The sequence below is a fragment of the Candoia aspera genome, chromosome 7, assembly GCF_035149785.1.
Source record: "Candoia aspera isolate rCanAsp1 chromosome 7, rCanAsp1.hap2, whole genome shotgun sequence".
Lineage (NCBI taxonomy): Eukaryota > Metazoa > Chordata > Lepidosauria > Squamata > Boidae > Candoia > Candoia aspera.
The window spans coordinates 20,318,211-20,335,886 of record NC_086159.1 but is presented as its reverse complement, the minus strand read 5'-3'; the positions used below and the strand labels follow the sequence as shown (position 1 = coordinate 20,335,886).

Here is a 17,676-nt window from a genome sequence, read left to right as displayed (position 1 = left end):
CTCCACTGTCCCTACAAAGCTAAAGTCTCTGCCTCCTGTATTAGTCACACTAATGAGGTACTAATATGGGGAGCAGTGAGTAAGTGCAAGTTAGCCATGCATTTCTACCAAATTTTGTCTAGTGTAAAATATAGGTAATATCTGGTCATTCATCTTACTGAGAATGTATAGGAGTTAAAAGAATTTCACTGGGCTTGGTGAACAATTCTTAAATAGAGAAAAATCTCTGCTGTGCATTAACAAATTAACTCCCATCTTCAGTGCTATCTGTCTAAAATCTCTTCATAAACCAAAAGTATTGCCATGACCTTGCTTTCAGATCTTTAGCCTCTACTAGCTTTCTTCCATCTCATTAGAAAATTTCAGTTTCCAAAGATCAGATTTTCCACTTGGCCTCTCATGCTTCAGCTCAAGTTGGCAGTATTACAAAAATGTTTCGTAGAGTTTGGGGACGGCAATTTCCTTAGCTATCGTGCAAGACTACAGTGTGCTATACCATCATACCGTTGTCTTGCCTTCCTTTAGAAGTTAGGTATCAACTCACAGCTACGAGATAGTGGCAAAGAAGAATGATATCTGTTGAACATATACAGTAGAGTACCAAGGACTACAACACAGAATTCTTTATATTTAGCTAGCTATTAGCCAGATTTCTTTAATAACCAGCATAGGTGTTATTAATCCTCTAAGATCAGTCTTCCTCAACTTATCTTCTATGTGAATCATTAATTATATTTTTATCCTGCGTTTTTGATTGTACTCCTTTCCAAAGCTCCAAATGACTGAATTTCATGTAAATGTTAAGCAGCATAGCAAACAAGATAGAACAACAACATAGATGTTACATTGTAGTCCTCCAATACCATCTTCAAGACAGACTGGAACAGTTAGGCTTTAGCTTGGCACAGCTATCTCTCTCTCCAGACATACAACCCTACATTAACTGATACCCAGGAGTTAGGCAACAGCTGAAGTTTATGCGATCTAATACTGAAAGGGAAGTAGTTTACTTCTGGCAAGATAAAATTTATGTATGTGCAGAAGATCTTCCTGATGCAGAGCACAGAAGCGATGTTTATATGTATCTGTGTGTGTATGCACGTATATATAAATGAATGAATGTCAACCCCAGGGTTTGAATCTTAAGGCCTTTCTTTTCAACTTTTCTGGCCAACAGACTCTTGGCCGTCTGTTTCCTAAGTTTGAGATCGGAAGGCAATTGCTCTAATTCGTACAATGCTCCTATCTGGGCTGAGCAGCCCTGTTTCCTGACTCCCCAGCTTCAACCCTTACAGAAATGACCACAGAACAGTGCTTCCAAGGTCCAACACTGCAGTAACACACAAGAGAATACTGTGGGTGATAGTATCAGCAGCTGCTGAGAGATTCACAAGACCTAGCAGGATGTATTTCTCCTACCTAGCGTAAGGTGTAGTTCACCTACCAAAGTTACCAAAGCAGTTTCAGTTCCATATTCAGGACAAAACACCAGCCACAATGGATTTGGATCATCACTTTCAACCTGATGCATCTGGAGCCATTTGGGTTATTACTTTCTCAGTCATCTTCCCCAGAGACACAATATTGAGAGTAGCCTCTAGTTAATCATCCAAGTCCAAGAGGGGCTTTTAAAATATGACTCCTCCTTTGAACAAGCATATGCCTCATTCATGCATGCATTAATCTCCTCCAGTAACTATTGAGTCATTCCCAACTTAGCTTATTTAATCCACAAGCTGGGGCATGGGTGGAGCATACGTTTGGTGGCTCTCATTTCTCCACATACCCTGTCCACATCCTCAAGTTGTACAGTACAAGCTGAGAAGTAGCTGTGTGAATATGACAAAGGTTTCCAAGGTTGTAGCTCTATTACCTGCCCCAACTTTGGGATCCAAGTCAAGGTGAATCTAGTAAATCTTTTTTGCAAAAAAGGTGGGTCTCCAGCCCCCGCAAAACTTACCAGCAGCTTGATGAAGGAGATGCTGCACACTACCAAAAAATGTTGCCAGCCTATTTTGTGTAGACGCAATTAGACAAATAAGTAAAGGCTCTTGGCTACATCCACTGCTATGTAGTAGGATTGTAGATGGGCCTTAAGAAGAGTCCTACTCTGTATTTGAACAAATTTGTCCTGAGTGCTCCTCCAGTTCTGCTCTAACCTTTCACCAGTCCATTTCATTGCTCTCAGCAAGTTGGTAAACCAAAGTACAGCTTAAGCTTTCCTAGAAGAAAGAGGTTACTTAGGAGAATTGTGTCAATTGCCTAAGTAATCTCTGCATTAAAAACTACCTAGATCTAGCAGGCACCAAGGTCAGATCATTTAACCAGTCTTCCACCCTGGCAGAGATTTATAGCAGCTACCAATACAGAACTGATCCCTCCTTTGTTTTCACCAGCTCCAGGCAAACAGAATGCCAAATTCAGCATATGGTCTGCTCATTCATGAGTTAAGACCATAAGTCCTAATATACCTAACCCAGCATTGGCATTGCAATCTGACTGCTATGTAATTAAGTCATGGTGGGCAGGTTGGGGAAGGCTTTCTTACATTTTAAGAATAGGAAACTGCCACCATTTGCAGAACTGTCCTTGAGAACCAAGTATTACAAATTTGGAGCCATAATATTTTCCTAGCACCTTTTGGGCCTCATCCTATTTCTTTCAACAATTCCCATCTTTCCATATATCTGCTTCCCTCTGGCTCACACATGATGGAAGTACATGTTGTAAACCACCCAGAGTCCCCCGATAGGAGAAGATGGACGGGGACAAATTTAATAAATAAATAAATATGGAATCAGAATCTCATGTTGTTTTATGGAAAGACTCAGCAATTCATTTTTTTTTCATAATAATAGAATCGGAAGAAATGTAACACATATACTGAAGTATGAAATCAGATTTGCAGTGGAAAGCATTAAGCATTCCTACTAGTCACATCTACTTCTAGAATGCTCCATTCCATTCTTAAGCTCTACCTTTTCTTGAAAATCCCCAGCCCTTATTAGGCTGTTTGGGGTTCCTGCACCCCTGGTATACTTTTTGCATATAGTATCTGCAAAACAACTTTCTCTAAACCATTAAGAAGTTCTTCTGTGGGTCATTGGTGTACAGAGCTATGCTTGGCTTCCTCTTTTTTCCAGTCCTACTGAGAACTTCCTCTGTAGCTCATCTGTACGCAGAACCATGCTCAGAGAATAGTTGACTAAATATAAGTATAGAATATTTGCAGGGCAAGTAAATGCCAAGAGTTCACTTGACATTTCTATCAATTATTTTAGTTTGTCCTTTTCACAGAACATGTCAGCATTCAGGGCAACATCTGTCTTTTCCTCTCTGCTTCCATCAATAGTGAACCAGGGAAAACCATTTTTTTAGTTATAGAATATATTAAAATGTGAAGCCTGTTCATATCAAGCTGCAAATGTATCTGGATGATGGTCTTCTCAAAGATTAAATAAAGCATCTCTAATAATGGATTTCATTCCAAATTCTTGAAAGCACCTTTCTCTGCTTACAACTAAGAGAAAGTGAAACAAGCGATGTTTCCTCAGGGCCAAGCTAAATGATATGTAAAGTGCTTCATGCTGTACCACATACTATTTCTTTTTACTCTAGTGTAAGCATATGGTATTAAGCAGCACATAGCTGATCAAAAATGCTAAGCAGGATTAGTACTTGGATTCTCGTCTTCCTTGCCAAGAAATCCCAGGATTGTAGGCTGGACTGGGAAGTTGAGAAGACATTCTGGAAAATACAGTGGCAAATCATTTCCATACAGGTAGTCCTCACTTAGCGACCACCATTGGGACTGGCAACTCCACTACAGTCGCTAAGCAGAAAAATCATGTGACCATGGTGGGCTTACAATGTGACTTCTCATTTGATTAAGGAAGCCATCACGTGACCACAACTTGTGATTTTACTTCTGCATTCTCCATTAACTCTGCTTTTCATAAGCCAGTTGTTGGAAATACACAAATGGAGATCACATGACTGTGGGGCGCTGCAATGGTTGTAAATGCACGCCGGTTGTGAAGAACCCAAATGACGATCACATGACCACGGAACACTGTGATGGTTGTAAATGTGAGGATTGGTCGCAAAACTTTTTTTTTACACCATCCTAACTAAATGCTCATTAAACGAGGCAGTTGGTAAGCAAGGACCACTTGTACTGTTGTCAAGAAAACTACAGACACCTTTTAAAGCACACAGTGGCCTGATCTGGACAGGAATTACCGCATGTGAAGAAGAGAAACCTGATTCCCCCTGCAGGCTTCCTTGTTTCAAAATCATCATTCTCCCCATTCCACATTGTAATGAATCTCTTGCAAACCAGCAACTAGGCATAGGAGCTTCCTCTCTTTGCAATTTAAGAAAGCTCCCCACCACCACCATTCTTGTGCCATCATCAGGCCAATCACATCCTTAAAAGAAGAATTTTCCCCCCTCTTTTGTTGGGAGATATTGACCATAAGTGAGCAAAAAAAAAAAGCCAGGATGTGGATCCCAAGGAGTCATAAATCAGGGAATCTTATTTGTGGTCCTGTAGGGCAAGAGATGTAGGGCTGTGGTGGGGTTCAAAAGCAGCAACCAAAACCTAGAAGAGCAAAGGACAGGTAGGGGAAGCAAGATTATCCGCAGGTAATGGTTGAAAAAGACAAGATGGTGGCCATGAGGATGCAATTGAAGCTCTGCCTGTTTTTTATGTGTGTCTTGCATAAAAATGGAAAGGAGGGGAAGACAACAGAGAATTTGGGATGACTGATGAAAGGATGAATCAACCCAAAGGCATCACTTCAGAGGTTGTCTTTTTTAGGGCCTGTTGGAGCCAGATTGGGCACTTAGATTGGGCTCATAGCCAAGTGGCAAGTTATGCACTGCTGCTTGGGTGGCAGTCTGGGGAAAGAAAGTTCCTTTTTCAAAGATTGGGGTGCAGAAAGCAAGATAGTAGAGGTTAACTGCTTGAAACCTCTCGGTATGTCTATCCACATTAATGAAGGATTGTTTGCAGAATATTGTTTATTTAATGGTTGTAGCAGGGGGTTAGTGTGGATTTTAAATGTTAGTACGGGTTGTTTTTATGTGAGTTAGTTACCATGAATGTTTTATTTATACCTGCCTTACAGTGGGCATTTATTGTTTTATATTTTAAATTGTATTATGGATGTTTATGTTTTACCTTATGTTTTGATGGTTTAATGATGTTTAATGATGTTTTAATGATTATTACGTATTAAATTTGTATCCCTCTGCAATCAAACAATTCTCAGTAGTTCATATAGAAAGAACAGTTTAAAACATCCACCGTAAGTCCTCTTAGATTTACTGTGGCGTATAAATCCAACAGGCAGACAGATCATATTAGTACAGATATTACTGATTTAAGCTTATACAACCATTCTTCTTTCAGCTATGCAATTATAATTATTTATTTAATTTCTATCCTGCCTTTATTATTTTTATAAATAACTCAGGGCGGCGAACATACCTAATACTCCTTCCTCCTAATTTCCCCACAACAACAACCCTGTGAGGTGAGTTGGGCTGAGAAAGAGAGTGCCTGGCCCAAGGTCACCCAGTCGGATTTCATGCCTAAGGGGGGACTAGAACTCTCAGTCTCCTGGATTCTAGCCCGTTGCGTTAACCACTAGACCGAACTGGCTCTCTATATTCCTGTAATCATTCCTGCAGTGGTTTTCCTGACTTGCTGTATACCAGATACATTTGACCAGGGCAGTGTGACTAGGTAAAGGCTGAGGATGATGGCAGTTGCAGTCCAACACACATTTAGGACTTAGCTGAAGAAAGCTAATGGTCTGAACTTCGTCTAATTCTAGGGCAAAGAATAGATAGAATAGCTCGTCCATAATTTCTTTAAATCTGTAACTGCACATTTTACTCCATTCCCACAAAAACAAAACAAAACAAAAATAATAAGGGGTGTATCCCTGATTTCCCACAGTAGGGGAACAAACAGAATCCACAGCCTTGGTTACTGCTTCTTGCATGCTGACAAAAACATGCTCCAGAACTGTCCCCATTTATCATATGGGGTCCTTGGCAAAAACACCCATGTGGGAAGGATTTCAAGAACAGTCTGAAAACTACTGATATATAGAGTGATTAGTAGATTCTTTTCATGGGGGAAAAAAAGTAGAAGAAATATAAAGGTATGAGATAGACTGTCCTGTTGTAGGAGGCAGGAAGGCTGGAGTAATACATACTGCTCATTTCATGTTCCTGTTGTGAAAGCCACACAGGATAACAGGAGGATGTCACTAATAGAGTTCTGTAGCTATGCATCACTGCAGGACAGCACCCTGCTTTTATTGATATTAGACCTACTCAATTGCTTCAAATTCTGATATGGTGGGTGCTGAAACATCTCCCTTTTCTATGACCTCCTTCTTTTAAAATAGCTGTAGTGGCTGATTCAGGACATACTGTACATGCATTCATTTCTCACTGGAAGAACTGCTCTGAATAGACTTGTCCACAGCCCTGACATTTCTGTATGGCACATTGTGACAGGGGAGGAATGGCAACCAGATAGCTTCAGACAACACAGAGCAATTCCAATAACCAGTTTACCATTTCTCTTCCACACCGCTGCCTTTTGAGAGTAGCATCCTTGGCAGCAGTTGTGTCAGGGCAGGTAAAGATCACAAATAAAAGAATTAAGATTCTTCCTGACATGCCTGTTGTTAAAAATGCTTACAAACCAAGTATTTGAGATGGGAATAATTTTCAGAGAAGTAGACATGATAGTCCATTTCAGTAAAATCAACGAAGAGGCCTGTGACACCTTAAAGATCAACTGAGTTATTTTGGGCAGATACGTTTAGTTCACCGTATCATCCTTGCACCATAATAAATCTGTTTGCTTGGAAGGTGCCACTAACATCATCCAAACATTCTTGTGCATGGGCAATTTAATATGGCAGATTATTTCTGAATGCAATTTTTAGCCTGGTTCAGATACAGAAATGTGTATCTACAAAATATTTAACTACTGGAGAGCTGAAAGCAACCTAATTGTATGATGGTGCTGGTCTTACAGATCTGTCGGCATCAGTTCTTGTAGAAGGTGCAGGGACATTTGAGTGCTCTTCTGGTAGAAATGTTGGGGTCATCTCTGATGCACTGAATCCCATGAGAAGTCACATTCCCATATGAACGAAATCTAATCCTTATGACTACTATTCAGGAACTCTATATGGCTGGGTTTACATTTCAGCTGGCTTAACATGTTGTGTGAACCATTGTGATTTGTTTTTATAAGGGCAACAGAAAATATTAACCAAAGCAATTGTGCCTTATCCAACAAGTATCCATCGCTTACTGCAGTGTGGAAACCCAGTGTATGCTGTGGTTTATACAACTTGAAGGACTTGGCTAAAATGGGGTTAGATAGTTGATGCTTCAACATATTGTGGGAATGCAGACATTGTCTCATCTTGTTGTATTAATATAATCTCATTTAGCCATAAGACTGTCTCCTGCATTACATTCTGTTACCCTGCTCCTCTAATCTCTGGTTTAAAATATACTGTCTCAACTATATTGCTATCCATAGTATTGAATATGTTCAAATATGAGAGAGTTTCTTCATTGGAGAGGCAAGTACTCCCATGTGCATGAAGACATTCTGTCTATTAGAAGCAGAAGATACTTGTTCACATTTTTTTTCTTTGCCGAAAACATACCCATTTCTCAGCTTTCGTATGATAAAGGGAGATTTGCATTTTAAAGAAGATCAAAGAAAAGTGTGGAAGAACAAAATCTTAACAGGACAACAACTAAATATCTCCTATTGTCTTGGTCTTTTGGTACTGCTTTGCTGTTGGTTAATTCAGACTTGTTCTTGTGCAATTTCTGGATAATAGTGTTGGAGCTCATCCCTAACAAGGGCCAGAATGGAAAGTGTTGAGAACAGGCAAATGGGAATAAAATTAAAACCCCAGATTAATACAAAGGAAAAATGTTAAATGGAGTTTCTAGTCTTTAAAATTATGACTGTAACTCCTTGCTACTCTTTTGCTAGTGAAAAGAAGCCTTTATTTTGCTCAAATTATTAGTATTTGCAGAAGAAATCAGCTTTGTAACTATTGTCTTTTTTTCCTAGCTGATGACAAGCTGGATCACTTGAAACCTTGAGAGAACAGATTTTGAATTTCTGATTCTTTAAAACCAATGAAACAACAAATCTTTTTGCAAACATTAACATGATGTTCATGAGAAGAATTCTACTTTAGTGGTCACGAGATGTTCAGTGTAAGGCTTGGACTTTTAAATCATCAAGCCAAAGCAATGAACAATATTAACTGGATCTTTATTTCCCATTGCAGACTTGCGCCGAATGACAGCTGGTTTTATGGGCATGGCGGTGGCCATCATCCTGTTTGGATGGATTATCGGGGTGCTGGGCTGCTGCTGGGATCGAGGCCTTATGCAGTATGTGGCAGGACTTCTCTTCCTCATGGGAGGTAAGGGGAAAACAAGTTGGAAATCAATGTAATTTTGCTTGTCCCCTTTTTCCCATCAAATTTAATTCCAAGATCCTAGAGAACAGCCCCCTGTTCTGTTAGTATATAAATCAGCAATGTGCTTACAATTTTGTATAATGAACAATTCTTATAATTAGATACCTATAGTCCTCATGTAACAACTGCCCTGTTTAGCAACCATTTGAAGTTATGATGCTGCTGAAAAAAAGTAACTTTACGACTGGTCCTTGCACTTACAACTGTCGCAGTGTCCAGCAGTCACATGATTGAGATTTGGATGCTTTGCAATGGCAGGCATTTATGACTGCTGCAGCACCCCACAATCACGAGATCGTCATTTGCATGCTTCACAACCAGCTTCTGACAAGCAGAGTCAATGGAGAAGCTGGCAGTAAAATCACAAGTCATGGTCATGTGATGTCTCACTTAATGACTGCAGCGGAAGTGAGGTCATCAGTCTGTCATGATCACGTGATGTCTTGCTTAACTACCGTGTCACTTAGCAACAGAGTTGCCAGTCCCAGTTGTGGTCGTTAAATTAGAACTACCTGAATCAGTTTTCCTGTACACTACTTAATTAATATAATCTTTTTATTTATTTGTTTGTTTGCTTGTTTGTCAAATTTTATTACCGCCCATCTGCCCCCCAAAGGAGGGACTCTGGGCAGTTATTATTTATTTATTTATTTCCCCCCATTTTTTGAAATGTTGTTTACTGAATATACAGGAGTCTTTATCCCTATATTGCAGTGATACCGAGACTGAAAGCTTGCAACGTGAGATTGAGCCAGGTTCCACCAGTTCACAAAAGACATGCCTATTTTACAAACTTCTGCCTCTGCCCTGATTGTAGGTATCTCAGCTTGTTCACAGTCAATAGGTGATCTTTCATGTGAAGCACTATAATATGGAGTGGGTGCTCTGTTAGGCTTCCAAATGGATTGTTTCCCCTATCCCTGGACCTCACAGACCACAGGGCTACTGTGCTCCTGTTGTTATCCATCCTGCCCTACCCTACCATAGTATGCAGATCAGCCTCAGTTTAGTTTCTTTTCTGGAATGGTGCACTGCCCATAAGCCTTGCTGTAGATCTCCTGATAAACAGTAACTGCCCTGTGTAGATAATTGAATCCGTAACTTCCTTTTTATACCAGATCTCTGGATGGATGAGGAAAACCCCCAAACCTCTTGCCATTGTTTTTGCTATTCCATCTGGTTTTCTTCAGGCACTTTGGATATTCTTCCTCCTTCCATGGAAGCTAAGTTTGCCCAAATACTGAAGATTCCCAGCTGGTGGAACTGGGTCTCTTAAAGACCTGCTAGGGCGGATGTGGTCAGTGACTTGGCTTTCAAATGTCAAATGTTGTAACCAACCCACAGACAGTTAAGGGCTAGTTTGTCCCTGGAAGATGCCCAGGAGTGGTTTGTTACCCTTGTGTTCCTTATTGACTTATCCATGTCATGATGGCTTACTCATTTAGACTCAGCTGTCAGTTAAAACAAAACAACAACAACATAGGAGCCAAGTCCTGGCTGGTCCAAAACATTATGCTTTCAACATAAATAATGACGTGCTGTCATTCACTGTTCTCCCATGGATACACCACACACATTCTAACAATATCCTACTATTGCTAAATCAGAGGCTATATGCTCCAAAATGTCTCTGTTTGACTCTATGAATCTGGGTGAACTCCAGCCCAAAACCAAATATACATATCCAAACTATGAAATCCCTAATATCACTCCCATTAATGAGGAACCAGCACCGATACTAGCCTAGTCCTATCATTCTGATGTTGGAAAAGGCATCCTTGCTACAGTCTTATGCTACCAAATATAATGCCATGCTTTAGATAGAGCATAGCTTATGGTCAGGACAAAAATCAAGAGGGACATCAATTCTTATATGACACTTGTCCATCTTTAATCAGTGCAACCAGTTAATTACATCTCCCTAAATATGCATGCGTTATCAGGTTTCAGAAAGGTATGTTCTGCACTGTTCTTTGTCTGTTGTTGATAGGGCCAATTGCTGGAACTGCCCTAAGTTCTCTGCCATCATGATAGTTGTGAGAATATTGCTAAGTGAGGGGGATTTCTATAGCCTGATTGTCCCATCTCTCTTATATTGACCTTATTTATTTATTTATCAAACTTTATCACCGCCCATCTCCCCCACACAAATCAGGAAACTATGTCTGATTTCCTTTTGAGGCCGATCCAGCTTGGTTCCTTTGTGGCCTGAATTGTGTTTGAGAGGACAGAACCTGGACCTACTACACTGTTAGATAACATGAATATGGTCACAGATCTGAGTTGAGTGGTGGTGGTAGCAGAAAACATCTAATCTTTAATAAATCAGAATAACATTCTGGTTTTTTTTAATTGTGTTTGTTTAAAAGAACAGTGAAAGGGATATAATGTGCTGAAGGCTTCAGTGAGGCAATTGATTTTGCAATTTTGTCTATCAGTGGATGGGAGGAACCTGGAACTATACAAAGATCAATAAGAATGCGCATCAAATCAGGTCACTGGTAGGTTCTGAACAGTAATTGTTAATAGGAAAATCATCATTAAAGGGAAGCATTGCATGGACCTCAATTATTGACCCAATGCTATTCAATATCTTTGCCAAACATCTGAAAGAAAATTAAAAAAAATTATTGCAGACAAAGGCAAGGAATTCTGGAATGGCAAAGAGAAGCAACTAAATCAGTTCTAATAAGCAAATACAAGTCTTTTACTATGCTTCTAAAAGTTCAGATTTGAGAATCAGGCATTTTTAATATAGTTGAAGAATTGCACTAAAAGCATTCAAAAGTAAAATGACTCTGACATCTCTCCCCTGAGTCATGTGCTCATTGTACTTGTTCAGGAGCCATATGTACTCTGTGGCCAAGGAACAGCCTGAGATATCATGCCGTAAAACTGCTCAGAAACAGCCCAGAAAAAGGAATGTCAAAGAGCAGAAACAAGTCCTGAGCTCAAAGGATCTCTGTCACACACACACAAACCTCCAGCCTTACACTAACATTTATATATGTTAATATTTAAACTATTAGCTCCACATGACCCTCTAAAAAGCTTTGGTTTTGTCCAGAATTGATTTCTCATCTTGACTGGCCTATTTTTTTTATTCTCACAGTAGATATACAGTATTAGAATACAGACAGTGCTTTGAATCAGCTTTGCCAGGCTGGTATCCCCCAGATGTTCTGCACCTTGAAGACCATTGCAAGGTTCAGCATACAGCAGCCCAAGTAGCTATGCATGTACATAACTTTGCTCATGTGATACTACTAATGCAGGAGCTGGGTTGGTTGCCAGTTAGCTTCACCTTTAAAACTCAGGACCTGGATATCTCCAAGGTTGCCTTTTCCAAATTGACTCTGCCTACCCAGAGAGGCTTGTGTGGGTCACCACACCCAAGGGAATGCTATCCAGAGAGAGACTCTACATGGGAATCTTCTCAGTGATGGCCCCATGCCTCTGGAACAACTATCCCCAGGTAGCCAGACCATTCCCTCTGTATTTCATTTTCAAAGTGCTATAAAAATATGATTCTTCAGAAGGGCATTTAGGCATCTTTGAAGATTCAGCTACCCCAAGTGTAAGACATCGGAGCCATGTTAACATTCTTAATTTATTATATTTTAATGTTTGTGATATTAAACTGTGTAGAGTCTTCAGAAATGAAGCAGCATGGAAACCAGATAAATAAAACTCTTTACAGTAATACTCAGCCAATATTGACAGCACATCTAGAATACACCAGCCAAGGGAAAGCTACTTCGGATGACCTTGCAATGTAATGAGGATAATAATTACATTAAAGTAAAGGTAAAGGTTTCCCTTGACGTAAAGTCCAGTCAAGTCCGACTCTAGCGGGCAGTGCTCATCTCCGTTTCTAAGCCTTGGAGCCGGCGTTGTCATAGACACTTCCGGGTCATGTGGCCAGCATGACGACTCGGAATGCCGTTACCTTCCCGCCGAAGCGGTACCTATTGATCTACTCACATTTGCATGTTTTCAAACTGCTAGGTGAGCAGGAGCTGGGACGAGCAACGGGAGCTCACCCCGCCGCGTGGTTTCGAACCGCCGACCTTCCGATCGACAGCTCAGCGGTTTAACCCGCAGCGCCACTGCGTCCCTGCTAATAATTACATTATCAGGGACAAAATAGATAACATGGTTAGTTGTTTGTATTAAAGGGGCAGATGGGTATTAAGAGAGTTTTCCAGAACTAGGTAAACTGCAAAACCCCAGAAAATTCTAACTCTTATCTGCCCTCCGGTGCCCCCAGATTTTTGCAGTCCAGATATAACAACCCTACCATTAACTCAAAGTTATGCATTTCTACTTATTCTGTGGACTATAGTCCACCAGGTATTTGATGTGTGTCAAGTTGGTGAAGCTCACTCTCTACTGACTTAATAGTGTTCTTTTGGGGGGTGGGGGTGGGGGGTTAAAAGAATCCACTTCAGGGAAATCACATGGATTCTCTTCCTATGAATGTTTCTACATACTCTGTAAACACATAAATCTTGTGAGATAGAACAGCTGGCTTTCTGGATACTGTAAGCAGTACATAAACAAGAAGATGGTTTCCCTTTTTAAGAAAACGTGTTTCTGTCCTATTCACTGGTTATTGGAGGATGCTTGAGAGTTTCATTTGGTCTGTTTTTCAGCGAACCCACAATCTCAGTAGTTCTTAAAGCCCCTTCATACTTGTTAGACCCTTCTCATGCCTTTTAATCCTAAAACTGTCCTGAAGCTAGTGCAAACATAAGCTAACTGTGGATTCAGAATTTGCAAGGGAGGGAGGAAGAAGTGAAGGTCTGCCACCTGCTTCTCTCAGGCCATCTACAGTAAATCTCTGCATCTACTGGGGGAAGTGTTCACCAAACCAGAGCTTAGCAAGAATGTCATTAGCCCTGAGTGTTTGGCTGGGTGCACAGATTGCACTAAACCTCTGCTTGTTTCTATGACACTGAACCACAAACTAGCCAACCACTTTTTAACCTAGCATGCCATGCCAGCCCAGTCTGTGGGGTTAAGTTTATAGTTCAGCGTGTCATATGATTGCAGAAAATTGGGTTGGAATGTGCTTTGTTTGGTATTGGATTAGCATCTTGCAACACCAGGCATTGTGACTGGTAAACCACGGGTTGTAGCCTAATGCGTTCTGCAAACTCAGTCAATAAAGGGAGAACCAAGCTGGTGTTAATTGCTTCCTGAGAATAGCCAAACCTCATTGAAAGAATTGGCAGACAATTGGAAGAAACCAGTTTTGAGCTTCTGCTATGACAGGAAATAGATGAGACCTCTCTGAGTTTTAGGAACAATTGCAAATTGGAACAGATTACTCTAGTGTACTCTAACCTGATGTCCTCCAGAGGTAATGGAGTGCAACTCCTATTACCTAGGGCAACCTATCCATAGACAGCATTGGCTGAGGATGTTGAACATTATAGTTCCAAACCTGGAAAGTAACAGGTTTAGAATAGATCGATTTTTTTCCAACCCAAAGTTTGCAGCATGAAGGTTGAATGTTTGTTACATCTGTCAGGAACAACCATCTGTGCTCAGGGAGCTTCCCAGTTATATAGCTGTTGTTTTGTTTTCAGTCAGAGCTGTTGCACAAGACTCCCCCATGTGAGCCGATTTTAGTCTCATTGACTTTAAAGCTTCATGCAGCCAGCTTTAAAATATTGATGGCTTGTGTTCAGTGTGTTGCCTGACTCGCTTTTGCAGCAAATAAAAAAGGCAATTATTTGGAGCTTTGTTTGCTCGTTTGATTTTTTAGAGATTGATATTTTGACCATCTGATGAAAAATGATGTCAGTACAAATGTATTAACTTCCTGGGTATTCTTTGACAGAACAGATCACTGTCAACACCACATCAGACAAACAAGAGACTAAGAAGGAAATGCCAATGTTTTCTTTATATTCAGTTTATTTTATTTTTGCTATAATTTCCTTGGAATGTCCCCCAGGTAGTTTTGACATATGGCATGGCTGCAGATGATTAGATATATTAACTTACTCACTGCTGTCCCTTGTCTGAAACAAAATATTTTCCTTCCATCTAACTATACCAAAGTACTGGCTATTAATGTAGTATTAATCTACCTCAAGGGGACACGGTGACGCTGCGGGTTAAACCGCTGAGCTGCCGATCGGAAGGTCGGCGGTTCGAAACCGCGCGGCGGGGTGAGCTCCCGTTGCTAGTCCCAGCTCCTGCTCACCTAGCAGTTTGAAAACATGCAAATGTGAGTAGATCAATAGGTACCACTTCGGTGGGAAGGTAACGGCGTTCCGAGTCGTCATGCTGGCCACATGACCCGGAAGTGTCTATGACAACGCCGGCTCCAAGGCTTAGAAACGGAGATGAGCACCGCCCCCTAGAGTCGGACACGACTGGACTTTACGTCAAGGGAAACCTTTACCTTTACCTTTTAATCTACCTCAAAGCCATCTCATGAGATTCTTCCAACTTCACATAAGTTTAAGGTCCTTGTCACATATTTTGGTACAGAACAGTCCTGCTGCTATGGATGACTAAATAAAATGAAGGAGATTTTAGTGTATAAGAAAGGCAGGATCATTTAATAATCTGGTTAATTGGAGAGTTTTAGCAGATACAATTTTTCTCCTGGCAAAATTCCCTCTTTTACTACATAATGATACAAGAATGTTGTTCTCATTTACATCTAGTTACACTAAAAGGGCAAGGATTCTAATATGGAGCACTTCATGCCAAAGTTCAGTTAGCATCTTATGTGAATCCAGCCATTGTGGTTGGGTTGTTAAATCACGTTGTTTTATGAAGCATATTGTGTGAATGCAGCTGGCTTGCTTTTTTTTTTTAATTTCAAAATCGAAATCCAAACTCCAAATCCATTTCCAAATCCAAATTCAAAAATGTTAGAGAATTCCTGGAAGCTTGGCATTCAGACAAATCAGCCATCCATAGACACATTTACACACCATTCAAAAAAGACAATAAAAAACCTAGGAAGGAAACAAATCACATCTCCCCCAGCAGCCCACATTCAGATAAGCAGGGATCAACACCAGACGAACAGGCAGAAAATAATACTCTAATCAAGGAACCACCAAGGAAGGAATTACACCCCAACTAAAACTGGCAGGGCAAGCTGCTGCATTTAAACAGGCAGCAACCCCCACTCCCTCACACTGGTGATGTTACCTAGTTGGGTAATAAAATGTCTGCAAGCAAACAACCAAGCTCAGAGAGCACCAAGGACTCCACAGTACAACTCTGAGCTACAGATCTTCTCATCTATTGGATTTCTTTTCCTGCCAGTTCTTATTAATCAGCATAACAAGGATTTGAACTGAATGTTGAATCTGATTATATCAAGGGATTTGTCAAAATGAATCGTTTGTAAGCTATTATCTCATACTCTCACATCCAGAATCCTACGGAGAGGGAGCAGTACCTTAGGATGCATTAGACATTGGCACTCAAAAATGTCTATGCAATGAGATTTAAAATAATTGTTAAAATAATAGGCCTTCCTTAGTTCAAATTACAACCTTGGGCAGTAAGTGGGCAGGTTTCTCAAATGTTTCCCATTGATAGTTATATACTATTTTTGCTTTTTCAGTACAAAATTCATATTTATTTACATTTGCCCAATACAGTAATTAGGAACTTCCTTTGCAAATCTGTGAAATAAACTTGCCTATGCAATTTCTAGTATTTTAAGAGGAGTCGATCATTTAGAACCTATCTATATGGGGAATCATCCCCTTTACTTACCAGGGAATTTGTTTGATCAACACAACTGGGTTGTGTAAATATACATTTTAGTTTTGGAAAAAATAACTACCCAAACCTGAGACATAGTTGAAACTAAGAAGGAATAACTCTGGTCTTTGGATTGGTGATAAGCTACCATGAAAGTGCAACTCTAAACTCATCTACTAAGGAGTAATTCCTAGTGAGTTCATGATGACTTACTCCCGAGTAAATAGATACAGAATTACTGGCTCAGGATCATAAACCAAAAACTGATAAAGTTTCTCCCTCATCCAAAAGAACTTGGTTCTAGATCTGCCATCTCAGCAATAGGCTTGCATAGCTTCAGCAATGTGTTGTAGGAATTTATGTCAAACAGAACTTTGTCCACATAGTGGCTGGGTTCCTACAGCATGCTAAACTACATTTTATTTTGTCTATGGTTTATTGAATATACAGTACCATCAAGGGAGGGGTCACATAAAATGCTTAAGACATAAACTTTGGTTTGCAAACCTGAACAGCTGGGATCACACAACATCTTAAACCAAACTAAATGTATTTGGGACTACAATCCAAAATATACTACAGTCCCCATCTAGCATGGCTTAGCAGAAAGCAGTGAATCCAGTGAATTTGTGTGGGAACAATTTCTGAACCATATTTGTTTCCAAAATTCTAATAATTCTAATAATTAGTTTTTCTTTCCTACAGTCTCCCACAGATACTCCATAGCCCTTAGAAGTTCCATAATCTTCATTTTATAGGACCAAAGATCTTATGTGCTGAAGATTTTTGTAGAACTTAGGTCCTATAAATGGGAGATTATGGGAGTTACAGCCCAGCATGTCAGGAAAGGTTTGTGTGCTCCTTTTTCCAGTCTCCTCTTTGCTTTTCAGGTGGGGAAAATAGGGCAACAGAGAGTATTGGGAAATACAGTTCCTGCAACATCTTTACTTTGGTAATAATAATTACAACAACAAGAAAGGTAGGGAGAACTACCAACCTATGGTACATAAAGTACCAACACACTTTATGGTGAAAACACTGTGGAATAGCTGCCAATGGCAAGAGCAACAATTGTTGCCTTCAATAGGAATTCAAAATTGCTTTGGTTATGCTTGTCCAGATGAAGAATGTGGTTAATTCTCAGCTACAGCTAAAGATGGAGAAGAAGATTTGGCTCTCAAATCATGTGAATTAGGGTTTGTTATTTGGCCATGTTTGTGTCATCTGTATCAAACCCTTGTGGGAAGATGGACATCTGAAAAGGAAGTCCGTGTTTGTTCTCAATCACTTTTTCCCTGCCCCTTCCCCCTGTGCCTATTAGAGGTGAACTCCTCCAAACGTTTACTATTGCACATTTCAATTCATAAAGGATCAGAGCATG

The 17,676-nt window shown here is 40.2% G+C and overlaps 1 protein-coding gene across 1 annotated transcript in view; it reads left to right on the top strand.

Moving 5' to 3' along the window:
• TMEM178B (transmembrane protein 178B) overlaps positions 1-17,676 on the top strand; it is a 278,440-nt gene that overhangs the window by 236,489 nt on the left and 24,275 nt on the right. Inside the window, exon 3 of the mRNA XM_063308293.1 lies at positions 8,355-8,492. Coding sequence (XP_063164363.1) covers positions 8,355-8,492 — 138 coding nt within the window. The remainder of the gene's footprint in view (positions 1-8,354; positions 8,493-17,676) is intronic.